General features: G+C 36.6%; 1 protein-coding gene across 2 annotated transcripts; it reads left to right on the plus strand.

Moving 5' to 3' along the window:
* Window positions 1-205: 205 nt before the first annotated feature.
* LOC120426245 (putative aminopeptidase W07G4.4) lies at window positions 206-26,325 on the plus strand. Of its 2 annotated transcripts, none has more exons than XM_039590982.2 (4): window positions 206-368; window positions 2,601-2,693; window positions 20,333-21,704; window positions 25,902-26,325. In XM_039590982.2, the coding sequence occupies exons 2-4, from the start codon at window positions 2,683-2,685 to the stop codon at window positions 26,067-26,069; spliced, it is 1,551 nt and encodes a 516-aa protein (XP_039446916.1). In that variant the 5' UTR covers window positions 206-368; window positions 2,601-2,682; the 3' UTR covers window positions 26,070-26,325. The 2 variants fall into 2 exon arrangements, with proteins under 2 accessions (XP_039446916.1, XP_039446917.1); XM_039590983.2 differs by lacking the exon at window positions 206-368 and adding an exon at window positions 2,389-2,525.
* Window positions 26,326-27,954: the final 1,629 nt, after the last annotated feature.

Consider the following 27,954-nt stretch of genomic DNA (forward strand, 5'->3'; position numbering starts at 1 on the left):
GCAAATGTGTAAAACAACCAAAACAAAAACCGCCTTATCACGCCGCGGCTTGCTCAAGTTCGCGGAAAGTGCAGCAACCGCCTTTTTCTGCTTCGGTGTGCGTGTTTGTGTTTTGAAGCCACTGCTGACGTTCGCACTGTCATTCGTCACTCAACTCACGGGGCAAAATAGTGTCTAGTCAGCCCACCCCCCCTCTTTGGCTACTGTCTGGTCCGGTTCTGTTGGAGCGGGAGGTGTGTACGGCGCTTTTGTCGTGTGGATTCCCCGTGTGGTCAGCTAGGTTTAATTTCCGCGAAACGCGCGCTTGCTGAAAACAACGCGAAAGTGCTGATTTGCAAAGTGTGGCTTCCATTATCCAGCTGGGCAAGGTAAAAATAAATTCGAAGAAAGAGCTGGCAGCATTTTGCCGGAAAATGCTTTCGTTAACTCGCTGATGTAGTTCTAACCTTACTATGTGGACCATTGTTCGGGGCTTGAACAATGTCTACCTTTGTAGAATCATTTCGGGATGGTATGGCTAAATTCTATTGAGAGATTCGACGGAAACGTGCACGCATCCTGGTGACGAGTAGAAGCACTACGCAACGATGTTCGGAATGCCATCGTGCTTGGAAATATTATTTTTTTTGCAGTTTTTGATTTTTATTTCATTCAAATATTTTTTAACGTCGATGAAAGTTATTGTAAAGTGTGGCAATTGCATAAACGAATCGAATGATTTATAAACCATAGCGGCTGAAGTAATTTTTCATGTTTTTTCCTCAAATTTACCAAAAAGATCTTTTGAAAAATTGATTTAAATAAGATTTATTTGATTGATAATGCTGCTTATGTGTGTATTATTGATAGAACAAACTATTAGAGTCATATTACAGCATAATTACAATAATTTTCTCAAAAAATTGCCAGTTATTCGATTTTTTCCAAAAATTTCCAAAAAATCACCAAAATGCATTTTGAAGGTCAATATTTTGGTCAAACGGGAAGAAAAGTAAAGTATAAACACTTTTACATAATATTTCATCATTACTTTTAACTTGTGCAACATTTAACTCAAGTTATCCAAAATATCGATCATCTTTTTAGAAAAATCGTTTAAATAAAATACCAGTCACAATTAATCATTACAAATCACCACGCATTATGATCGTTAGCGAAATTGCCACACATTGCAATACCCCACTTTTCTGAAAATGCTTGATTTTTCATTATAAACGCGATTTTCCCTAAAATCTGCTCAAACTGTATGGGGGCTGTCATTCCGAACACCGCTGGAACAACAGCGAACCTAGCGGAAAAAATGTCGTCGAATTCTTCAATAGGTGATTGGTTCAATTGGTTATTGTCATTGTTCTGACCAATCATTTTTAGTATATATACTATTTAACTAGGTTTTCCTTTTTATGGTGTTATATGAATTATCAACAAAAAGATAAAAACATGATAAGGCGATGGACCTGTGGATAACGTTACCATAAATGGAGCCTAACATTTCAAAAGGGCACATAACTTTTGTAAACAATAGTGTATCCCTTTCACTCAAATGACAGTTTACATAAGGTGTGAAAGGGACACACTCTTGCCTAAAAAAGTTATGTGCCCTAATGAAATGGCAAGCACGAAATGTTGAGCAACCATAAAAAAATCCACTCAAGTTTCAATCAGGCTACAAGAGATCGATAGAATGACCAACCACATCATAACAAACAGGTATCCAAAATATTTCCTCTCGTGGAACAGCCTGATAGTTCCAAGAAAAAATCTAAGAAGTAAAACTTTGACTGCGTAGACTGAAATAGAAGTTAATGCAACAAGTTGCAAACGAAGATTATTCAGTGACTTAATTGGAGCAATGGCGTCTATACGAAGTGTCCCTACATCTGCACAAATGTACAGTGTTTGGGGATGGGTGAGGGAATATTTTTTAACTAAATGCACTTGTATTTGTAGCAATAAAAATTACTGCAAAAGCAAAATGCATGTGGGTGTACAGATAACGGAGTAAAACATAATCGAATGGTTCACTTAGCGCTCACATACGTACATAAATTCATAAAAAATAGTGTCACCTGATGCTTTCATTTTAAATCTGACGATATAGTGGAAATGATTGGTCCGATTTCCAAAGTTATTCACTTGCAAAACACATTCCAAGTATGATTTAAGTTACAAACCAGCTGTTCAACTGCTGATATCACCCGTCCTGTTGTGATAAAGATTGAGTAGCACAACCAGCTATGTTGTGCATTCGTCATCCCTGATGGCCATTTTTTTTTGCGTGATTCGTATAACGTCCCGTTAGGTAGTCTGATTCCATCGCTCTGTTTCTTTGCCTTATTCGAACTGCGTATTGTGTGCCGCTTCGTCTTTTTTTTTCGTTCAGACTCATCGATCTTCGCGATGGTCAGTTGAGTTTCGAACCGAGAACGTCAGACAATCGGTTCGATTTTGTGGACTTTACAACAAACCCTTGGCTATGCTTCTGACAGTGTTGTTGACGAGTGTAACTGATAACTTAAGCTAAGGTCTTTGGCACCAGATAACGCAAAACAATTAAAGAGGCTAATCTGTGCACTTGTTTTCTCTCGCTTGTATTGCAGGAATAGGACCAATTGGAAGAGTTGATAGCAGTTGTTGCTGACAAGTGCTAAGTGATAGAACGTTCCCGGATTGGCTGTTACAATGGCTGAACGGTAAGTGTTTTATATGGCTTCGTGTTACGTGTATTACATCAGACAATTAAGATGACTTAAAAGCATAATCGTATTTTTTTTTGTGGGTGAGCTTTTCAATAGGAAAAGTTTGGAAATATGCATAATTTTATTCGTTCATTCATCCATGATCTTTCACTTTATTATACTGGCACCCGGTTGTTACGTTGGCGTTGGATTATAACTTTCAAAAGTGTTTTTCTATTGATCTTGTTTTAATGAATCAGAATTTAGAAAGACAAAGTGTTAATTTAACTAATGCATGACATGTAAACTCGATTGATGCAGTTTCGATGATTTTTAATTATGATTTATTGCAAATTTACATTAAATGACCTGCAAAAAATAAAAAAATAAACTGTGCAAATGACCATGATTGTGCAAAAACTACAATAATCAAATGCTAAACTAGTTAAATGCTAAATTACACTTTCAAAGCTATAATTTCCATAGTTGACATTTTCAATGTTTTTTTTTTTGTAAAATTGTTGGTTACTGTACAATTTTTTAAGAGTTATTCAACCAGTTCCAACTTACACTTTATCGTTTTGTGTTTTCTTCAGTTTATCGACAAACAAGTAGCTTCTGCTTTTTAATTCGAGAGTATTTTTTTGAATAGGTCCTATAAACATATGAAACACAATAGCTTATAGGACCTATAAAAAAAACTCAAGAATTCTTCTATCTCTATGGTTAAGGAAAAAACAATTACCCATTTTAATCACTCTAAGCCGTTCGGGCAATTCTCATCACTTTTGCCGTTTTCCGCTATTAAATCAACATTTTCAGACGTATCAACAACAGAGAGTTGCTTGCTCACTTTTATTTGAGCTATTTATTACTTTGGAACAGTCAATAGCACTTTATGAAAGCTGTAATTCGTGATCAAAGTGCTGATAGGCCGAAAATAGAAATAGGCTGAGAAAGGGCAGAGTTCCTCTACCTTGGGATTGACACTGATAGGAAAACAACTCCCAAAAACACTGTCGTTGTAGAAAGGACGTAAACTCAAGCAAAAACAAGCATAGTTATGCCCTTTTGAAAAAGTTACCCTAATGTTTAATAAGGTAACCCACAATTTTTGTACACATTGAAATTAAACTTCCTGTATTGCTTTTGCTTTTGTTTTCTAAAATTTAAAATTATTTTTTTAGCCAAAAAAATGTTTTGTTGCATACAATATTGTACGCAAGAAATGATATTGGCCACCAACGAGAGATGTCGCAACGGGTTATTTCTCAAGTTATACCTCGCTGCAGTAGTGCATATACAGGGGAAATTATGTTTTTTTTAGTTTAAAATAAAACAAATCTGATTATAAACACTTGTCACAATGAAATAATATGTATTTTTTTAATTCAGTAATTATTGCTATCCTGGAATTTGCACCACATTATTTTTATCGATCGCAAAATTGACGACCTGGAATAATAAAAAAAATCATCAAACGGTTTGAATCATAAAGAAAAACATACAGTTGGATTCAATGTTGACCATTTGTTACTGTTGTTAGGGTGATGTTATGCAAATTTATGCTGAAGTTTTGACTGTTTCATGTAAAGATAACTTGGGTTTGAAGAAAATACGAAATCCTAAAAATATTCTTGAAAAATTCTGGAGATTTTTTTTGAAAAGGTCCAATAAACCAAATTTTCAGTTTTTGCTTTTTGAGTGTTTTTTAATTCCCCTGACTCAAGGCGGTTTCAAAAATACTCAAAAAGCAAAAACTGAAATTTGGTTTTTTGGACCTTTCAAAAAAAAAAAAAAAAAAAAAAAATCCAGAGTTACACTTCCTGAAACCATACACGTGTACACAGAAAAAAAAGTTGAATTTTGGAATGTTGAAAATTAGATAGGTTGAATTTTACCTCTTTTTTCAGTAATATTACATAAAAAATGTGTAAAAATGTGAACCTGATGAATATTCATCAAAAACTGATGAAAATTCATAATTTTCTGGGGTAAATTTTTTTTTTTTTTACACAAAATCTGTCATTATTTCCTGATGAATATTACCATTTTGTTTTTTGTGACCTACTCAAACAGTCATCAAATCTATGTAAATATCCATTTTTACGTTCAATATCCCTTACCATGGCACAAAAACTGCAAAAAATTTCGCATTTTTTTATTTTCACATAATTTTGCAATCAGGAGCACTAGGTCTAGAAAGTCGGTTTAAAATCGTAATATTAGTCGCAGTTAATGCAGTTGCAAAGAGAAGGTTTTTTTTCAGCATGAGTCGTACATTTATCCAATGAGGTTTACAGAGTTGGATTAAAACGACGATTGCTGAAAAAATCAAGTTTTGCAACCATGTGTTTAGTCAATTCACCGCACTATGGTACATTGGGTGGCCAAGTTTCAAAAAAGTGACCTTCTCCAAATATTGTTTGGTATTTTTTTCTCGAAAGTAAACATTCTAACTAAGAAAAATCCAAATTTTCAAAGCTCTAAGTTTGTTCATTACGGAGATACGCAAGCTGAAAGTCAAAAAATGGAGTAAAAATCTAGCGTTTTTTTTGTAAAAAAGGCTGATTGTTTAATTTTAACATAGCTCAGCCATTTTAAATATTTTATTAGGACAATTATACATCGTTGGAAAGGTAATAAGAAAAGCTTTGAAACTATTAATAGATAAAATGTTGTTTCCAAACCAAAAACGGAAGTTTTCATCGAATAAATGGAGCGTTTTTTTGACAAAACTTATTTTTTTTGTGTTTGTTAATCGAGTACTTTTTTTGCTAACCGATGCTAAACATGAAACTAAGATCACTTGAAAGATTGGATCATAATCTAACATTGCTGAAATTTCCAGCCTGCGATTTTTTGCGTTTTCGGAGATATGCCATTTTGAACATTTACGTTTTATCAAAATTTGCTGCAATCTACATATGCGCCCGTTTATTTCACTTGCTTTGCTACCTACTTCGTGGGCATCGTCGATTCAAAAATCGATTTTCTGTTGCCTACATTTAAAATTGAGTACCTTAGTCAAAATAAAGTATTCGTACCGAAGTTTCTCAAGCGAAACTGGAGAATCTCAGTTTGATACCGAAAAAAGTATTCAGCAAAATATTGACTTAGCATGATGAATTTCTGCGATCAATCCATGAAACTGATCCAAATTTAAGTTCTATGTTGGTTAGTACAAAACATCATAAAAAGTACCTTTAACATATCCTGAAGCTGTCAGAAACTCTATAATCAAATGAATTTTCATGAACAAGAACATTAGGATTAGTAAGAATATGGTTTGTAATTTATCGTTCTACTTCATAATTAATATTTTGAATAAAATCAATTTTTCTGTTATTTGATTTAACAATTAAAATTTTCGCAATTTATGCCCGTAAGGTTGGGGGGGGTGGGGGTCTCAAGTTATATGGCATGGACTCACAAAAAGAAACACACAGCAGTAAATAATAAATATTTGACTAAAAATGAATTTATTACGCTTAACAAAATTTTGTTGGAGGGGTGGAGGGGAGGGTGGGGGGGGGGTGAAAGAAAGGGAGGGGTTGTGTCCTTAAAGTGGGGATGTATTAGCTTATCCATAATTTAATAATATAAACTTGCAATACAATATATAGGTACGCAATTCTGTTGCACTTGCAAATGTATGAAAAGACTATTTATTATAAACAATCAACTATTGAAAAACATGAAAACTCATAAAAATCTACGTATATCATTTCAATACCATACAATTACCCAAATTTGTATGAAAAAACATTTAAAAAGCAAAAAAATAATTTGGCCGCCTGTTTGTATGGAGATGGCCCATAGTGCACCGTTCAATTCAAAACGATATTGAATAGTATTGGTTTTCTATATGTGATTTGAGTGCCGAAAAGTAAAACTTTCAAGCCCTTGTATCGAAAAGTATTTCTTTTCGATTCTGTTATTTTTCGTGAAGAAAAGTAGGCCTTTTCATCATTTGAGAATGACGGGAAAAGTAAGTAGTTTCACAATGAAGTCAAGTCAAGAGTCAAGTTATAAACTAATGTTTGGCAAACTGGCATTGTTCTATGGGTACACAGCAACCAGGGAAGTTACTGTCTTCTTATTCAAAAATTGACAAACTTACGAACCCAATCTTGCAACAATCTGATTGTAAAAATAGGCAAATTTTGTTGTAAATAGCTTAGTAGACAGTACTTTAGGGGATGAATAAAAAATATATCGATCGTTTGAATTATTGATGCAGTTTGGTCCAAAATCGTGTGCTCTTTCAGAAAAGCCCACAATCCAAATCCTTTTTTTTCGCGAAAACTTAACACGTGGCTTACCCATGGGCCATGGGTCACGAAATATTCTAGCAGAGCTAGTTCTGCCAGAATCCTGCTAGAAAGGTGGAACATTTCTGCCAGAATGCTGTAAGTATATCCAGCTCTGTAAGAACTCTGCTAGAATCCTGCTTATTTTTAAAAGTTTTTGTCAGCCCCAATTCGTCACTTTTTAGTTTGACTTTGACCAACCAACGGGGTACAAACTAAAAAAGTGTCAAACGAAAAAGTGACCAACCACCGGGGGTTGAGTGTACCGTATTATTTTTAAAAATATTAAAAAATCATGGAGTAGAAAAGAAGTAACGCTTGGTGATTTGCTTTAAAATTCATCCGTTCTACCTTCTCCTGCCAATATTTTTAAATGGCCTGGAGGGTGTTTCGTCCCGAATTCCGCTACAAACCCCGCTACAGGCCTTTATAGCTCTTCCAAGTGATTCATCAAATGCGATCCGTCTCGTGAATCTTTCGCCGGTCATTGCCCGGCGCGGGTCAGTTCTGTGGGGTAGAACTTTTTTTTTCGGGGGTTTCTGTTCTATTCTGTGGACCAACATCGTCTCTATCGACACCAGACAGCGCACCATCATCCGGAGAGCAGAATTTGCAGGCACAGCGTGGTTCCCGTTAATTATATGATCCCGGGTCATGAAGGAGGAGGAGGGGGGGGGGGGGGGGTGTTCTATTTGCGTCTGGGTGGTCGGTTCGAGAGGGGTTGGGGGTACGGTAAGGGGAGGTACATAAAGAATCTTGGAGATTTGAAAGCCTAGAACAGATTTTGCGTAGAGTCATTTGGCGAGTGCCGTTCGTTAATTCGCTTTTTTCGAGTCCACCCCTCTTTCTCCGCCGTACGCAACGAGCAAAGGGTTGCCAAATAATATTATTATTTCACTTTTCAAACACATTTCTTGACTTTTTTTTGATAAGGTCCTATAAACAAATGTAAACATTGAGTGCATCCCGCTTACTCCGATGGACTTTGACATAAGGTGTGAAAGGGATACACTCAATGTTTACATTTGTTTATAGGACCTTATCAAAAAAAAGTCAAGATTTCAAACACATGACAATGTGAAAAAAGTTCGTGAACAATGAAATTGTTTTTGTGAGATTTTTTGGCAACCCGGCCTTCAGCCGAGCTCCCCTTAGCAACAAGCCCCCAAAATGTTCGCGCAGATCTAATCCAATCCCCTCCCGGACGGGAAAAAGGCCGCCGCCGCCACAAATGAAGCCTGGTGCTGGTAGTGGGGCTTTCCGGAGAATAAGAACCCGCAAAGATTACATCAGCTGACTTTGCCGTGCGAAGATGAGATGAGAAAGCAGCAGCAGCAGCCCGTAGAAGAATAGAACTTTTTTCGCGGAAGATGCGCGGTGAAATTACTATTTAGAAGTTGCGATGCTTCGAGTCATGATGACTGCGGGGAAGAAAGCCACAAAACCGTAAGGAGGAATAATTGAGTGAAATGGCCACCGGGGCTTGGGGAACGCGCGAAATAATAGTTTTGTTCTTTCCTCAATGAGATGCTGCGCTGAGAAGATGATTAGAGGAGGATGGATGGCTGGCTGATGGCATCCGTCATGTCCATGTGGCCATCCATGTCCAGTCCATCTGTGAAAGGAACCGCTGCCTTGCGAAACGAGAAACCTGAAACGGGACAGCGGGCTCGTATCGACAGTAATTGGAATATTCTATGTGCAGGGTGACTACTCAAAATTGAGTTCATCTTTTTATTGTTTATGTCAAAATATATTTACAAACATTTGTTGTAAACACTGTGTATTTTAATAGTTTTCAAATTTTGACATAGGTTGCCACCCTGCCCCATTTCCGTAGTTCAACTCCTAGTTCTTGTTCTAACCTGGCAAGATTCTACGAGGGTTCTAACAATGACCATCCTGCTAGAACATCATCATCATGATCGCTGATCGACCAACCTACCAAAACCAACCACGATCCCGTTATGATGGCCGCACGATGAGAGAGTACTTTCTTTATTCATGAACCCGGATATTAAAACCGGGCCCGTCCAGAACTTGCGGCAGCTTGATGGACAGGGCCGGCTCGCGAAATCACGTTGATTTGCGCAAATTTTATGCGTCCGCGTGTGACTCTTCGCTTCCCTCGCCCTCCTAAGAAGGGGTTAAGTAGAGAGAAGCCATTGCTTGGGAGCGCGGGAAACGAGTTTTTAATGGAAATCGGATTCGGGGGCTGCGAGAAAGTTTTCTCACGCCTTTTTTTTTAAGAGACTGTTCAGAACTGCTGCATTCGGGTGGGAGGAGAAATTGCAATTGCAATCTGACAACTGGTGGGCCACGAAAAAAAAGTGTTTGAGAAAAAAAAAATTCCGCTGTTTTGAGTTTACAACACAGTTTTGATTTCTGCCGAAGTTGACTTTATAGCTGTCGGCCACTATTGCTAGCCGCCCTGGGCTCCTAAGTGTTTGAGTACGGCACGGAGCGACGGCGCCGGATGCCCATATTTACACATAGAATTTAAGAGCGCCCGCCGCGGGATTCGAACCAGCAACCTCTGGATTGTGAGTCCAGTGCGGGGTCCAATTGATGGGATTTCTTCCCTTGTTATTTATTTTACCTTACGTTTATAATACACCCCGAAAGAATGGGCGGAACTTTTGGGAAGTATTGCTTTGGTATTTTTTAAACTATTTTTTTTTGTTTGTCAACATGGAAAAACCCCAATCCAATTTTTTTTATTGATTTCCACTCCAATATTTTAAAAGCAAAACTAATCACAAAAATCAAAGGGATATTTCTCAACGACTAATTATAATATATTTTAGCGACTTCAAGGAAATTATAGATAGTTTGTCTCTGTTCTGTTTTGTCTACGCTAACTATTTTTCTAGCAGGGGATGTTATAATTTTAGTGTGTTATAAAAAAATTCAGAGTTGATGCAATTTACTCGATTTTTATTTACTTCAAAATTTTATAGTTTGTGGTGCCTCAACTAAGCTTATTGTTCTTTTTTTTTTGTAAGTTTTAAAATATGAGCTCACCGTTTTCAGGAAATTTTGATGAACATAGAAGTATAATCAAATAAAAACTATTCAAATGCATTTTCCTGCATTCAAAATCATATTAAGTATGTTTGTATTGATTTTTTATGGAATACCAATGTATAGCCCGCAAAGTTTTTTTTTCGGGAAAAAAAAATTACGTAAATACTTAAATATACAAAACAACTGGGCTGATGTATGATATATTTTAAAATACTTTATTCATTCAAATGCTGATACCATGGTTTTTGATCTGATCTTTGACTAATCTTTGATCCCCCCCCTAGACTTTGGTCAGAGTCGAGGGACATAAACTTCAAAAAAAAATTTATTAATTATTAATTTTTGAAAAAATGTGTTTTTTCTGGATTCTATATTATCTTATAAAAAATAGTTTTTAATGTTTTTTTCCATAAAATTTATCATTTGCAAGTTGAAGCCATTTTAATATTTTAAGTAATTTTTTTGATAAATAAAAGTTTTCATCTCTGTCCATTTCTGTTCATTTTTTTTTTGCGAATTGCTGAGCAGTTAGCAAATTTTCTATCAATTTTATTTTTGGAGTTTAAAAATTGGGCAATGAGCTGTAGAATATAAAAATTGATAAAATCAAGACTTTATTTTTCCAAAGAAGATTGCTCGGAAATCATTCGGAAAAAACGCATCATTTGTAAAGTTTTCCAATCTTTCCGAAAAAAAATATTTAAAAAATATAATAGAGCTAATGTCTTTCAATATGGATTTTTTTGCTTTTTAAAATCATAGGCTAGATTTTTAAAATTTTAAAATTGTTTCTCGGAAAGATTTCAAAACTCCACAAATGGTTCAGTTTTTGACAGTGAAAATCTGCCGAATGGTTGTTCAGTTATCGCCTTTTTTAAAATAAGATCTATAATTGTATGACATTTGGGTAATTCTCTACCAACTCACACGAAATCGGGAAAAGTTGCCCCGACCCCTCTTCGATTTGCGTGAAACTTTGTTCTAAGGGGTAACATTTTCACGAATCCGAGGTCCATTTTTTGATATCTCTTGACGGAGGGGCGGTACAACCTCTTCAATTTTTGAACATGCGAAAAACGAAGGTGTTTTTCAATACTCAGAATACCGAAAAAACGTATTTTTCATCGAAAAAACACTAAACACTACTTTTCGAATCTACATTGATCCTGAAGGGTCATTTTTTTATTTAGAACAAAAATTTTCATTTAAAATTTTCGTATTTTTTTAAATTTGCAGGGTTATTTTTTAGAGTGTAACAATGTTCTACAAAGTCGTAGAGCAGACAATGATACATAAACATAAGGGGTTTGCTTATAAACATCACACACTTAGATTTTTATGCCGAACTTCGGCAAAATTCTGCCGAAATCAGAACAACTTATCGCTCGGCAGAAATATATGCCGAATCTCGGCAAAATGGAAGTCATTCTACCGAATTCTCGGCGAAAAATGACAGTTGATATGCCGAAGTTCGGCATTTTTCAGTTGTTCTGTTTTCGGCAGAATTCTGCCGAGCTCGAAAATCAAAAATGACTTTGCATGAGTTACCGCGATTTTACAAAAAAAAAGTTTTGAAAAAGTTGGTCGACGTATATCATGGCCGTTCATGGTCACCCGCGACAGATACGGACGACGAAACAAAGAGAAACGCAAAAAGTAACTTTTTCAAAACTTTTTTTTCGTAAAATCGCGATAACTCGTGATATTTACATGCAAACCCCTTATGTTTATATATCAAAATTTTGTTATTGTCTGCCTTACAACTTTGTAGAACATTGTTACACTCTAAAAAATAACCCTGCAAAGTTAGAAAAAAAAAAAATTTGAAAGGAAAACTTTTGTTCTAAATGAAAAAATTACCCTTCTGGGTCAATGTTGATTCGAAAAGTACATTTAATTTCCCATAAAATGACATGTTCCAAAAATTTTACAGTTGAGTAATGGAAAATGGCGGAATTCTTAAAAAATCTTGAGTGTTTTTTTCGATTACAAATACATTTTATCGGAATTCTGAGTACGCCATCAAATCGGGCGTCCAATTTTACATAAAAGTCCTTTTAACACCAAATTTCTATCTCATCACCGTTTCAGGCTGCAAATTATTGAAAAACACCTCTTTTTCGCATGTTCAAAAATGAAAGGAGTCGTACCGCCCCTGCGTCAAGAGATATAAAAAACGGACCTCGGATTCGCGATCAGGGACAAAAGTTACCCCATAAAACAAAGTTTCACGCAAATCGAAGAGGGGTTGGGGCAACTGCTGTGTGAGAAATTTAGAATAACCTCATTTGACCATTTTTTTTTCTTTGCATTGCCCGGTTTTGAATTTAAATTTTTTTGGGTAAAATTTCGGTTTTAAAAAAACACACACTTTTTTCTAAAAATCATAACTTGGTGGTTGATTTTTTTTTCCGCACTTCTCTATTCTCTAAAACACATAAAAAAAAGAGTAAGGATTTTGGGAAACAGACGTTATATTTTTGCAGCAAGTTTCGAAAGTGTTAAACTTAATTCATTTCGTTATTAATAAATTTTTTGTCCCTTGCTATTTTTTTTAACTGGAATATACTTTTTTCAACAATCGCATAAAATTATTCGAGTTTCATTCTTTGTAATTATGTCAAGTTAAATCCAATTGTTTTAATTTTTAACATAAAATAATGGAGACATCCGTAGTAACAGTTCAATAGGGCGAATCTGCGGTAGTAAACAAGCAGTCTTTCCCTTTTGCTCAAGTGACAGTTTACGTCAAGTAAGAGGGGGATAGACTGCTTGTATACAATCGCAGATTTGCCCTATTGAACTGTTACTAAAGATATTTGCAACATTAATAATTTTTGAAATATTTGGAAATCAGATATTGTATTATTAGTTGATTTCATTTAAGCCATCACATACATTGACAGTGTATAGACATAAGTATGGGAAGAAATAAAACACGATCTGATATCTTAACACATTCAAATTTGAAAATTTTCTCGAAACAAAAGCTCAAACATTCAATATCATGATATTTTCTTGAGGATTTTCGATTACATACTGTGAAAATTATTAAACTTAGTGGTGCAAAGGAAAATGATACAGAGATTCACTAAAATATCGTTTACTCATTGATGTTTTTTGAGAGTTCGGGATAGATTTCTGTCTTGTCCATATTTGCATCAGCAAGCTTATAAAAAACGTAAGACAATTATGTTCTGCAAATGAGTCTAGGTGTTAACTTTCTGCGAAAAACGGAATTTCCTCCGTTTTGTAATAAAACAAAGTTCAGTCTCCAGTTGTCGATCTCTTATTTCTTGTTAATTCGGCCTACATCGATTATCTAAAAGTGATGTATTTAAACGCATATGGTTAACAAATATTAAAACAAATTTCAATTTTTGGATGTTTTGTCAAATAAATTTAACAAATTGTTGACTAGAAAAATATGTAAAACACAAAACAGGCAAAAGATAATGATTTTGAGGTTGTGGTATCGCCTAATGATAGGTGAAAAATAAAAAAAACCCAACAAGATAAAAGCAATTAAAAGTACTAAAAATTAAGGACAATCACATTAAACAAGAGAAGTCAAGTTTTTCATTGTAGAAAAAGTTACTCAAAATGATCTCGTGTCCTTTTTTTTCTTCTTAAAAATAGGCCATGCAATGGTCTCCGCAAAGTAAAGCTTGTCGATTCACCCCTCTGTTGATCTCGATTACTTCCGCAAACAAACGGCGTTGACCAATTGAGTGACGTAACTCGGTCAATCCTCACTGTTGCACCTACTCTTTCTCTCAGGTTGTTCGTTGGAAATTGCTAGGATAGCAGCAGCAGCAGCAGCTTGCATCCGAGTGCCGACCCACACCACTCACCTGTCCGTCCGAGTCCATGTGCAATCCCCGCGCGATCTTCGCCGGCCGTCGACCGCGCCGATTCGATGCTAATTAACCTACATTTCGTGGTTCGTTCTTCCTGAAAGCGAGTGAGTGAGTACACTCTCAGTTATTGGCGTTGAGTTGGCCGAGCAAAAGTTGCTGCTTCTTGTACGAGATTCGTATACGACCATCTTTCTTCCTCGTTCCTCCCAGCCCATTTCTACAGCAGCTATGAGCAGCTCAAGAAATCCGAAGAGTTTGTTGACTTTAACGCGCGCGCTTGCTGTACTTTTTACGGCCTCCCCCCGTCCCCGTCCCTATCTGCTTGGAATGGACTCCACCGTTCTCGAATTGTCTTGTACTGCAGCAGCAACCATTGCTCTTAACGGAGCATCGGCTGACTACTGCAGTACTACTGTGCCGTTGTTGTTGTTGTTGTTGTGTTCTTGCCCAGCCCACAACCAGCCTCTTCTCCTTAAGTTCCCGCAAGTTTCGTTTCGTTTCTGACTTGGAAGGATGAATAAAAGACGTGATTTGCAAGAACTCAACCTCAAGAAGGCAGCGCCTCGTCGAATGTAGGTCAGACGAGCGCCGCGCGCGCGCAAGAACAGTTATCTTTTCGAGCAGCCGAGCTGTTGAAGAAGCCTGTCAATGACCTGCGTCCAAGACGGTATATGTGGTTGATGGGATCGCTTCCTTGGCTGGGGTTGCTGACGCAACGCTCATCAAGTTAGTGAGGGGGAGAGTTGTGTGAGTGTTTCTTTTTGGGGAAAATACACCGGCTGAAGGTGATTTGAAAGTGGCTTAGTTTCGTAAGGTGTGAAATGATCGCGAAGAAAGTGATTTGCAGACGGATCATGTGACAGCTTTTGGCTAAGAATGCTAATGGGTTCTGGAAATTTCCAATACATATAGTTTAGTTATGGAACAAGTTGATAGCACGATTTTTTATTGCCACTCTAAGATGAAAGGTGTTATGGTATGGTAATATCCGATTCGCAAATTTTCCGAATTTCATAATGCCATAGCTTAGATTTTGTTCTTCTAACAATTCGACATGGGGGAGAGTGGGTAGATTTGATCCCGTTTTTAGTATCGTGCAGATCTTTCTTAAATGTTCCAGAAAATGTAAACATTACCTGCTGTCAAATTTTTTTTGTTGATTTGTTTCAGTTTTACTTTTATTTGTTTGATATATTGGGTTGAGTGTTTTGTTTCAAAGAGTACCTACGTTTGTCTTAGTGTGTTATGCAAAACGTGTAATGCCTGAATGGTTTCATTTGATATAAAATACTTTCCATCACACGGTATGGCGGAAACAAAATACTATAAACCGAGACAACCCATCAGAGATTTATTCGTGGAAAGATATGTTTCACATTCCTGGTTAAGAATATGTTCGGTTCAAAATATTTTATCGGTGAAAATCGCGCTAGATGCCAGCGCCTCATGGCGCGGTGGTTAGCGGCTTCGGCTGCCGATCTTTAAGTTGCTATGGGTGCGGATTCGATTCCCGCCTTATCCTCCTGGCCTTCTATCGGATGGGGAAGTAAAACGTCGGTCCATTTGCGTAAAAGCGGATTTGGGTGACTCACCACCACAAAACCTTCGGACGCCTAGAAATGAGCAGAAACTTGCAACAGAGACCACAAAAGACCCGGGGGTCGTTAAAGTGGATTGCTTTTTTTTGCCAGCGCCTTAACCAATTCGGTTTTACGCCGTGACGTCATTTGACAGCTCGTGTGCACTGTTTACATGGTCTTCGTCGATTGGCGACGAATTTCCCCGAACAAAATCGACGACCGCATCAAACTGTGCTAAGTCCATGTAAATAGTGCACTCCTTTTTAACCTCCAAATCGAGTTGGCGTAAAACCTAATTAGGTTTTACAGCGTGACGTCACGAGCGCACACGCACACACATTTTTAAAGAGACACACGTGCAAAAAATGTAAACAGTGCAGCCAAGCTGTCAAATTTCTAACCTCAAAACCGAGTCGGCGTAAAACCTAATGGCTTCACACAGCGAAACAAATACATCGTGAATTTCTTTGCCGTCCGTGGACCCGAACGTAGATAACTCTATATTTGGCATGGTGGAAATTGCTGTCAAATGTGTCTTTGATGTTGATAACAAAATTGCAAGATATTTTTGAAAACATTGATTTTAAGCAGTTCAATAGAGTTATCTACGTGCGCATGTATTGCGTGTACGTACACGAAAAAGATTGAGGTTAAATTTTGTCCGCCCAGCAAAATCAAATGGTGCGCTAGTGTGTGTACGCGAAACGTCATAAAGCTCTATTGATGATCTAAACCAGGGGTGCCCAACCTTTTGGCCCTGCGGGCCAGATCTGAATTTTCTGAAGCATTGACGGGCCGGAACCAAAGTTTGATAAACAATTGAAAAAGTAAACATTTTTTCATAAAATTATTAATATTAGGTTCTTTTCTAGTTACCAAATGAATAAACTAGTGTTGCAGATAAGAATCATAACATAAAAAATGTGTTTATTTCATTTATTTTCATTTTGTTTTGTTTTTTAGTTTATTGTAATTGTTTTTGTAGATTGCTATTGAATACCCTGATATAATGAATTTAAAAAATAGTAAAAAAAGGCAAAACATTCAAATTTAATTGGTCGTTGTTTTTTGTTATTTTTATTTTTTTTTTACAAAAATTATATAAACGAAATTTGCATCCAAATGATTTGGATCCAAGTGTAGTGAAATAAATAACACTTTTTGCGTTATTATGCACCTTTATTGAAATATATTTTATAAAAACATTTTAAATCATTTTATACACACAAATTTTAAAACGTGTATAAAAAATTATATTGAGTAGTTTTCATGTTTAGTTCTTTAAACTTCTTTAAACTATTGAAGTTAATAAAAAATATACTGGAGAATGTGTCATATATTTTTTGCTCCCCGATTTCTTGACTCATTTTAACATTTCAATATTTTTAACATATTTGCAGCTATTTTTTTCAGTCAAAATAATTTGCTTTTTTTAACCTTTATTTCAAACACAAGCTTATCACTGAAAAGATGTTCTGAAAAAAACGTTATTTTTGCATACTAATTTGAATTTTAAAATCAATTTTAATCAAGTTCCTTAAAAAAGAAAAACTTAAATTTTATGTTAACACAGTAAAAACTGTAAAAAATGTGTGTCTTTTTGTGCATTTTTATACAAAAATCCATGGTTTTTCATATCTTTCACATTCTTACGAAATGGATAATTTTATTTTCTTGCGCCATTTGTCAGTAAAATGATTGATTCTGAAATCATCAATCATCAATAAATGATAAGAATTAAATTCAAACTTGAAGTATGCCTAAGCTGCTGGTTAGAATTTGAAATAAAAATCATAAAAAAAACAAAGGCATCGAAATAATACGTTGTATTAGTAATATTTTATTGCAAAAAAAAAACAAAAAACATTTTTCTAGTTAAATTTTTGCGTACATATGTGAAAATTTAATCTCAAGCTTATTGAATATTTCATGAACGGTCTTGAGGGCCGGTCATAGAACATTTTAGAAAAGCCGTCGTGGGCCGGATGAAATGGCTTCACGGGCCGGACGTTGGGCAGGCCTGATCTAAACAAAGCCGATCGCAGACTATCCAAATTTTTAAGCGAAGATGGCGTAACGAATGGTGAACGCCTGAAATGTCAAAATAGCGAAGTGGTACCACCATTAGAATAAAAAAGTGTAGCTGTCAAGCCATTGGACACTTATTTTGTAATGTTGGTATCAATGCTTGATTTTGACATTTCGGGCGTACACGATTCGTTACGCCATCTTCGCTTAAAAATTTGGATTTCGAGTCAGCTTTGAGCGACATAGCACAATCAGCCATTCGCTGTACGGTCAGAGCAGTTTCTCGTCGCGTTCGATTTGTGATCGCGAGTGAATGAGTCTTTTTGGTGCAATCAGGACCATTGAGTATCGAAAAAAATTCAAAAATCATTTATGGTTGTAAAATTGGTTTTGCAACAGGTAAACGAGACACAAGGCCCAATGCTTCGTAAAACTAATGGTTCCGTGAAGGGACCATCCATAAACCACGTGGACACTTTTTTGAAATCTCAGCCCCCCCCCTCCCCCTCTCGTGGAAATTTTTCATACAAAAAAATCTATTTTGTATGGAGCATGAACAGCGAGCATGAAGCATTATGTAGGATTTTTTTTGTGATCTGTAATGTATTGTTTCATTGGCTACGATCCAGGGTGGCCACTCAAGTCGGGAAATCGGGAAAGTCGGGAATAAGTCGGGAATTCGCCAAAATCCGCAAAAAATCGGGAAAAAGTCGGGAATTTATGATTTTTTGTCAAAAAGTCGGGAAAAGTCGGGAAATTTAGGCATACTCGTTTGAAAATATTTTTTCAACTTTTGAATAATTTTAAATTTAAGGTTCTTTTCACTATTTCAATATATTTTAGTATGGAAAAGCTTTAAACAGCTTTCACAGACATTCAAAATCTTAATGAATATTGGATGCCTTTGACACAGATTTTCATAATATTTTTTATGAATCCAATGATCTCAATTAATCAATGTTTTATCAAACAAGAGGTAAGGTTTGAAATTGAAAAACTTTTTTACGTTTTGAAACCATGAAGAAAATATTGAAATTGCAAAACAAATAATCCAAGAAATTTTTAGTTTATTGCAAAATTGTTTAAAAAGTTTGTCTCTTCAAACATTATGCTTAAAATAAGTGGGATAACACAAATCATATCAAACTGAATTTTCATTAAAAAAATAAAAATAAAATAAGAGTTAAATACTGGCCACTAGATAAATGAATTGATTAAAATAATCAATATCAAAAATTACAAAATTAAAATGGGAACTTGACAAACACATTTTTTATGAATTCCTTGGCATTTTTCTAAATCCTTTAAAAGAATGTTATGTTATGTTATGTTTTAATCGTTCTTTGATTTAAAATGATGATGAAATTAAAAAAAAATAGGAACGAAATTTTAAGTTCAGTTATCTTTAAATTTTTGTCATTTCCAGTTGAAACGAAGTATCAAAAAGTATACGTTTGCCAATTTAAAAAATAACATGGAATTTATAAGTATTGTTGATCTTTCGATTATATTTCAAAGACTAATTGTTTGTGTTTCTACTCTGATAATAAATAATAATGAATTTCCATTTTTTAAGTATTTTTGTTTATTTGTTGTTCAGTTTCGGTATTTACAAAACTGCCTATAGATGTATTTTTTTTTAATTCATTTTGATTTTTTTTGTGATTTTCTTCTGGGGTATTGACTTTTCTAATAGAAAGTGTTATGTTTGAAATCATTCTGTAGATAAGAAATGCCTATTATTTGAGCATTCTGTAAAAGTCGGGAAAAAGTCGGGAATTTAAAAATGGGCTTTGAGTGGTCACCCTGCTATGATAGCCTGTTAGTATAAACTGTACGCCAGGTCAAGGATTTAAATCGGTAAGTTTTACATGTCATATCGGTGAAAAGTGTCACGGAAATCGTCTTTTTTTTGCCAAACGTCAGCTTGACATGTGCCATCGAATTTGTGCGATGGAACGTTTTAAAAAAAATTATCAAAATTATCAGCTTAGTATGGTTTTCAATGAAATTCCGAAAAAAGTTCTAGATTTAATATTTTTCAGTAAACATCAAAATAAACGTGAAATGAGACAATTATGCATCGAACGGCAGTACTTAAAACATTCCTTGAAATTAGCAGAACCTGTAATTCAATTTGTCTCAATATAAATAAAAATTCCATCATATATTTTCTCCTTGTCACCTCACCTGTTATGCGAGTCGTGTCCAACGCCCGTAACATTGTGGTAACAAAAACAACACCAGAATCATCCAATGTACCGTTACCCGTCGGTGGTATTCCTAACCTATTTTTCAAGCGGATCAGGTCGACACACACAGCCACATGACTTACACCACTACAACACTTCAGGCTGCTCTACTCTGGTTGGCCGATGTTTGGGGAGCATTTTTTCCTCCCTTTTTTCATTCGTTGAGCTCCTTCAACAATCCCATTGCTTTCGCGCGGCCAAACAACTTGTTTATCTCAACCTGTGTGTGTGTGTGTGTGTGTGTGTGTGTGTGTGTGTGTGTTTATCTGCGGTTGTTTTTAAATTTGATGAAGCGCCTTTTTGTGCGGTGCCTAAGCTGCTGGTTAGGTGTGTGAAAAGAGATTTATTTTCCTCTTCATGGTGCGTTGGTTGTTGAATTAAATTACCACCGCACACACAAACTCACACATGTGAGGTAACAAGCACCACACTAATGAAGAACTGGGGTTTTCGAGGAGATCCCCCAACGCTTTATGGATGTGATTTTTAATTTCTGTTGTTTGACCTACTTTTCCTGGCTCCCCGAGAAAGAGCTGCGCTGTGGCCATGTGTGTAACCTGTTCTCTTTCTCTGTTTTTTTTTTCCTCCTCGCAGATTCCTGCCATGCCGGGTGCTGCAGCCGGTGACGTCACTTGAGGCCGGCTACCTCAAGGACAACAACTTTGACACCGTCTGCGTGATCGACGGCGCCCAAGTTCCGGCTCAGTTGAAAGCTTGTTTCAGCGCGCACGAATCGGTGGATGCGGCGTTCAACATCGAGATTTGCTGTTTCAGGTCGGGCGTGTTGGATTGTCGCGTGGTTTACGCGCCCCTCGGGACGTTGACCGATTTCGATGATGTTCGTCGGTTTGGGGAGGCCGCCGGTAAGGCGCTGGATCGTGCCATCAAGGCTGGGGCGAAGCAACCGTTGTTGGTGCTTCCGACGGCCAGTGCGGATTTCGCCGATGCCGATCTGGTGTCGATTCTGGGTGCGCTGGCCAAGCTGTACGTTCCGTTGCAGCTGCGCGAGGACGTCCCAGCGAAGAAGGAACGCTTCGTTAAGATTGGATTCTTCCACCCGGATGCTGCCAAGTTGGCCAAACTGTTGAAGGAAGCTTCGGCCTTCGAGGCAGGTCGCTTTGTCGCTCGGGACATTGGTGGAGGTGACCCGGAACGCATGGCACCGCCCCGTGTCGAGCAGTATCTGAACGATGGAGTGTTTGACAAGAATCTGGTGTTTAAAACCGTTATCTCCGATGAGGCCATTCTGACCAAGGAGTACCCGCTGTTCGCTGCGGTCAACCGTGCCGCGGCATGTGTCCCCCGCCACCAAGGACGTCTCATCTTCCTGGAGTACAAGTCCAACAGCCCACCGAAGAAGACGCTGATCCTGGTCGGCAAGGGTGTCACCTACGACACCGGTGGCGCCGACATCAAGGCCGGAGGAGTGATGGCCGGTATGAGCCGTGACAAGTGCGGAGCGGCGGCCGTCGCCGGGTTCATGAAGACCGTCGAGCAACTCCAGCCCCAGGGCGTCCACGTGATCGGGGTCCTGTGCATGGTGCGCAACTCGGTCGGCGAGGAGTGCTACGTCTCGGACGAAATGGTCACCTCACGGGCAGGCGTGCGAGTCCGCGTTGGCAACACGGACGCCGAGGGTCGTATGGCCATGGCGGATGCCCTGTGCCACATGAAGGAACGTGTCATCGCGGAGAACATGCCCGACGCGCATCTCTTCACGATCGCAACCTTGACCGGGCATGCCGTGCTGGCGGTTGGCAATCACTCGATCGTGATGGACAACGGACCGGCTCGGGCTGCCGGACATGGACGTCGACTGCAGGAGCAGGGTGAGGTGATCGGGGATCCGTTTGAGATTTCGATTCTACGCAAGGAGGACTTTGACTTCCACTGTGGCAAGTGCTACGGTGAGGATGTTCTGCAGGCGAACAATTTGCCGTCCAGCAGGACCGTGCGTGGACATCAGGTAAGGCAGTATTTTATTTCAGTCGTTTTAAGTTTCATGTTTTACAGATCGGGGAATCAACATCTATTTTAACACTGGAACGCCCAACGCATGTCCAACTTACACGGACGCCCAAGCCTCCCAAAAAGTTGGAACGGTAACTTCAATTCGCTGGTTCTCGGGCATAACTCACCCAATCAAGACGATTCTTTTTTCCAGTGATTTGTTAGGATGTCTGGATGATCCTAGAACTTTGCAGAACTCAATTTGATCAAATCTGTAATTTTTGCGATCAAAAACATCGTTCCAACTTTTTCAAAAAGACTGCCTCCGCGGAATTTTTGGCGAATTTTTTTTTACACGCGAAAAAAAAAGTTGGAACGATTTTTTGATCGCAAAAATTACAGATTTGATCAAATTGAGTTCTGCAAAGTTCTAGGATCATCTAGACATCCTAACAAATCACTGGAAAAAAGAATCGTCTTGATTGGGTGAGTTATGCCCGAGAACCAGCGAGTTGAAGTTACCGTTCCAACTTTTTTGGAGCCTTGGGCGTTGGAATGTTAATGCACTTTTGATCGAAATTTATTATTCATATGGGTTAATTTCTACCGCCTAACATTCTACTGTCCAAATCTTTTTTGCGATTTTTTTTTGTTTTTCCCGAGTTCAGGAGGTAATTTTCAGCAACTTTTGTTTTACGAAAAACTTTACTTCTCTTGTTTTACGTTTTTCTTGTTTCATTTTTAGTATTTTAATTTGCATTAATCTTGTCATTTATCTAGTTTATGTCTGTTTTTGGTAGTATTTGGCTTATTCTACCACCTCCTATCATTACATTTCGCAAATCTAATCTTTCATGTTTTTACAGTCACTTTTTCAATTTTTTGCTTGTTTTTCACCATTATCATTAAAATTGTAAAAAAATTGCGTAGAGGCATAGTGTGGGACACTACAAAAAAATACTGCATACTTCTTTTAACCTAAAATTTAGGAAATTTTAGTAAAAACACAGCCAAAGTTGACCCCTAAACAAGTTACATTTTTAAAAAAATTGTCAAAGTCACATAAAACAAGTCAAATGCTTTTTAAAGATTAAAAATTTGGTTTAAAACTGGATTTTTGGCGAATTTTTAGATCGAAGCCCGTCTAGAGGCGGGGTTGGGTTGTAGAGGGTTAACATTCCAACCCCCAAGCTCTTAAAAAAGTTGGACCGGTAACAGTTACCGGCAGGGGTGTGCTTTTGGGTAGATTTGAGTAGATGGCAACTACTTATTTGTTTGCTTTATTTTATTTTATTTTATTTTATTTTATAAGGTAAAATATTCAAATTAAAAATATTTTTGGCCAGAAAAGCTTTTGCACCTACTTTTTTCGTGTTGAAATAAATCTGATTCACCTCAATTCCACAAAAGTCTTTTTCTGTTATGCAAAGGTGCTTTGACATTTAGCGTTGTTTAAAAAGAAATTTTGTTCTTTAAGTCAACAAAAAAAAAAATTAAATTTGGACCATGACTTTGTGCATTTCTGGAAGTTTTTGCATTCTTTCCAACATAATCAGCTCATTGAAAATAAATTGGCTCTCAAAAAATAGATAATTTCTGTAGTTTATGCTTATTTTTTTATGTAAGGCCGTTGCAAATATTTTTCAAATTTTAAGTTGCCCCCCCCCCCCCCCTTCAAATTCGGTCCGAAAAATCGGGGACCAAAAAAATATTGTTTTTTCATAAAGCTTCCAAATTGTAATGGAATTAGAAATCTTATCAACTGAAAACTAATTGAAATGCATTTTCCTTCGTTTAAAATCATATTTAGCATGTCTGGGATCGATCAAAATGATTTTGAATATTTGTGAAATTCCGTTGCACAGTAACGAACAAAAAATTTCGGCTGAAAAAAAAGTTCATCAATACTTGGGTTTTTGAAAACTAATGACTGCAATAAAACTGGGTAGGTGTAAAATGCATTTTATAACACTTGTTTCATTAAAATGTCAATACCATGGCTTGTTATTTAAATTTTTTCGCATATTTTAACATGCCCAGTTCTTTGAAAGCTAATTAGGGCTTCAAAAAAATTCTGCAGTTTTTGCATTCTTTCAAAGGTTGTTAATCGATAGAATTATCTTCGATAATGTTATCGTTTAACGATAACTATAATGGTTATGTTAATCTCTCGTTATCGCTATCGTTATTTCGAAAAATCTATCGGCGATAATCTTATCGCCGATAACCGACGATAACTCATTTTAGAAAACTTTCTCTAATTAACTCAATCCATCAGTATCATGTTAAATTTTCAATGCATTCACTAAGAATATATATTTTGATAATGTAGTAAGTTAATGTGTTGACTGTTGTAATGTGTTGCAATAAAAAAATCACAAAATACCGTACTTTTTCCAAACTACTCAAATTTTCGTAATTAGCAATATGGGTATCAAACGAAGCGAAATTTGGTATGCTTTTTCACTGTTCTAGTATTTTTGGGATTAAATGCTCTATTTTTACAAAATAAAGTATTCCTTTGAAAATACTCAAATTTTCTTAATATGCACCATGTGTAGCGAAATTTGGTATGCCTTTTTACTTTTATTAAAGTTTTTTGTTAAATAAATAAATTTTCACAAAATACATTTTTTTTAAAGTACTCAAATTTTCATAATAAGTTTTTTATTGTATTTAACAAAAAAAAAAACTCTAATTAAGAGAAAAAGCATACCAAAATTACCAAATTTTGAGTAGAAAAATCACGATATTTTGTGAAAATTGTATTTTCGAAAAAAATCAGGTATTTTCTGAAAACTAGAGCATTTAATTCCAAAAATACTAGAACAGTGAAAAACCAAATTTCGCTTCGTTTAATACCCATATTGCAAAATATGTAAATTTGAATATACATAAAAAGTAACGTATTTTGCTTTTTTTTTTATTTATTTATTTTTTTATTTATTATTTTTAGGTAGAAATGAACTCCAAAACTCTGTTATGTATTCCAAAAGAACTTATTGTACATTGATAATTCACCAATAAAACCAAATTGAAAAGTTAAGGTAGAAACTAACCATATTATCAAAAAATACATTCTACGAGAAAGCTTTGAAAGTTCAACATAATTTGGTTCGATTAAGTCAAATTTAAAAATATGTTTAAAGTAAGTTATCGTCCGTTATCGTCGATAAAATTATCGCCGATAGAATTATCGGAACAACGATAACGACAAAACTATCGTTATTGTTATCGAATTACGATAATTTTATCGTTAAGAACCTTGAAAAGCAGGCAAGTGTCAGTTTCTAATAAAATAATTTCTATAAATTTTTATGCTATTTTTTCAAACATGAGTTTTTATATAAATCATTTAAAAATATGGTATTTATTTAATTTTTGAATGTTTTTGCATTTTTTTGGTATGGGTAGTTCCTCAAAAGAGCAGCCAAAACACTTTTTTGATTTTTGTTTTGACATTTTATAAACATGAGCAGTTCTTGAAAAATAGTTAGATTGCTTATTTTTTCTGAAAGTTATTTTTTTTAAAGCAGATAAAAGGGTAGTTTCTACGTCGGGAATCGGGTTATCGGTTCCATTTATCAACTCGATTCGATCTAGATTAAAGCAGTATTTTCTCTTAGTTTCCATTTTCAAGTGATAGTAGTTTCTTTAAGACTTTAAAAATCTAAAGTTGAAGTAATCTCTGATTCACATTCATTGAAAACAATATTCGTTTCCAAGGAAAATCTAGTTATTCAGTTATAATCATACTAGGGTAAAATTTTGAATGTTTGGCAGATTAACGTGAAGACTTCCATCATTGCCATGATTTTCCGTTCAAAGATATAAATTTGGCGCCCCTATCAATATTTTCACAAAATTCCTTCTACAAGTTGTTTAGAATAGTGCCCTTACATATGCTGATTCATTTTTGTAACGATTATCCCATTCCTTGCGATGTTATGGAAATCATCATTAATCAATGATTGCCAACTAGGACGTCAATGATTATACCACAAAATTATATAAATTTTGAAACACATTTGATTTAGATCAAACATTTTAGAGTGATGATCAATTTTCTTCCAAAATGATCAACGGCTTCACCTTAAGGATCGGTTCTATTTATATCTAATGAATCAAATTGACGAATCCATTTTCAATTCTCTTCTTGCCTAAAATACATACAAAATATCTTGTTCACACTAAATCTCCTCCCCTTCCACAGAGTCCTGCCGCCTTCATGATGCTGTCTACCGGGCTGGACAAGCACGGGCTCAAGTCGGACCGGCCGATCAAGTACTCCCACCTGGACATCGCCGGCAGTGCCGGTGACATTCCGGACCCGCCAACCGGCGCCCCCATTCTGGCCCTGGCCCGGACCCATTTGCATTAAGTGCCAACACTTTTGGCCGCAATCATCATCACGTGAAAGGAGGGGCGAATTGAAAGAATAACAATGTACTTTTTTTTTTTGTGGAAAAGAAAATCTTCCTTATCTACACACACTCACATACACATTGCGCTGCGTCGCAAATAAAATATCCAGTTAATACATGTACTTATAAGTAATTCAGTGGAGTAAAAAAAAAAACACACACAAATGTTCAGAGAGTGCGTCTCGTAATAAAACCAGAGCATTTCTTTTACAACCCAAGTCTCTTGTGAGCCTCCGAATCCGAACTGTCCGCGGGTTGAACGAACTCTTGGAACCGAACGTCGTCGCCGTCGAAATAGTAGTATTACAGCAGCAACGCGCCCCGCCAACCAAACAGTTCAGTTCAGTTCCAGGGAAGGAGTGCAATGAACTTCAAACGTTCAACACACTGGCTCAAGTTGGCTGGCTGCCGTTTTCTGTGTGCTTTGGGTACTAATGCAAAGAGAAAGAGGCTACTTTCACCAGCATCAGCATCAGTTCGCATTATTTCCGCTATATCTGTTTATTTATGTTTTTTTTTCTCTTCCTCTGTTGGTTTGGTTTGGCCGCCACCAACCCGGACCGGGTTGTAACGGGTTAGCACCGAGAAAGGTGGGAAGGTTCGCGATTTTCGATTTCGTGGTTTTTTAAAAAAGGGGGATGAACGAGGAGGAAAGGTTGGGAGGTATTTCACCGGATAGATAGATCTACGAAACTAAAAGTTACTAACGGAACTGCTCCGGTTACCGGGACTGACGATGACGACGACGGGGCTAGATTGTTTGATGGTTGGAGTACGATTACAGCGATGGCTAGTTTGATGTAGGGTGCTTTCGCGTTGTGCAATCGGTTGCTGCTTTCGCGTTAGTCATGCACATTAGTTGGAAGCTAGAGGGGGCACACAAGGGTGACAAAGAAAATAAAACAACACACAAGTTATACAGCATGCTAAATTGAGACCATGGGTCAACTGTAAGCAAATGCTACTTCATGCTAAAAGCCTTGATTTTTTTTTTGAATAAGCTTTTACATTTAGCGGTTTTGAAAATAAAATTGTTGAGATAATAGGTTTTTTGGTGGTTTTTGGCAATTTCTATATGACAGACTTGATTTTTCAGTCTCGTAAATATTTTTACAGGCTCGTCCAATTTCCCATAAGTTTGCCAAAATTAATCCGCCCTCCCCCTAATGTCACACTTTGTCACGCTAGCTCCGACCCCCCTCAAAAAGTACGTCACGTTTTGTCGACCCCCCCCATCTTGATTTTTTTTTAAACAATTTTGCATGATTTATAAATAGGATTATTTTTAAAATTCGAGGTTAAAGGTTGTGTTTTGATTTTTCCGAATTTTGTTGAGTGTGGCAGTGGTAGAAATTACCATCAATATTTTTTTTGAAGATCTGATAATTCAAGCATATTGAATCTATCATTTAAAAAAACTTTGTTTTTTTAAAGCCTTGTATCGTGTAGGATTCATAAGTTTACTTTTTTTTTCATATATATTAAGACTGAATTTTCAGTATTGTCACATTTTGTCACGCTTGCGAAAACCCCTCCTCCCCCCTAGAGCGTGACGTACTTTATGGATGATGCCGTCTTGTATTTTAAAATTAGAATGAAATTTTGTGCATGTACTCCCAATATCAAAAGAAGCCATTTTGCATTAGCTTGCCTTTGTAGACATCATCGTATAAAATGGGCGTGCGAAATTTCGAAAATCTGTATCTTAGGAATTGATTTTCTGGTCGATTTGGTGTCTTGGCCAAAGTTGTAGGAACTTTCTAAAAAAGGGTACGCGGGAAAAATGCTATTAAACTATTACTTATCGTCGTGATCGTGCTATCTTGTCGCACATCGATTTTC

The sequence above is a fragment of the Culex pipiens genome, chromosome 1 (assembly GCF_016801865.2).
Source record: "Culex pipiens pallens isolate TS chromosome 1, TS_CPP_V2, whole genome shotgun sequence".
NCBI classification, from domain to species: domain Eukaryota; kingdom Metazoa; phylum Arthropoda; class Insecta; order Diptera; family Culicidae; genus Culex; species Culex pipiens.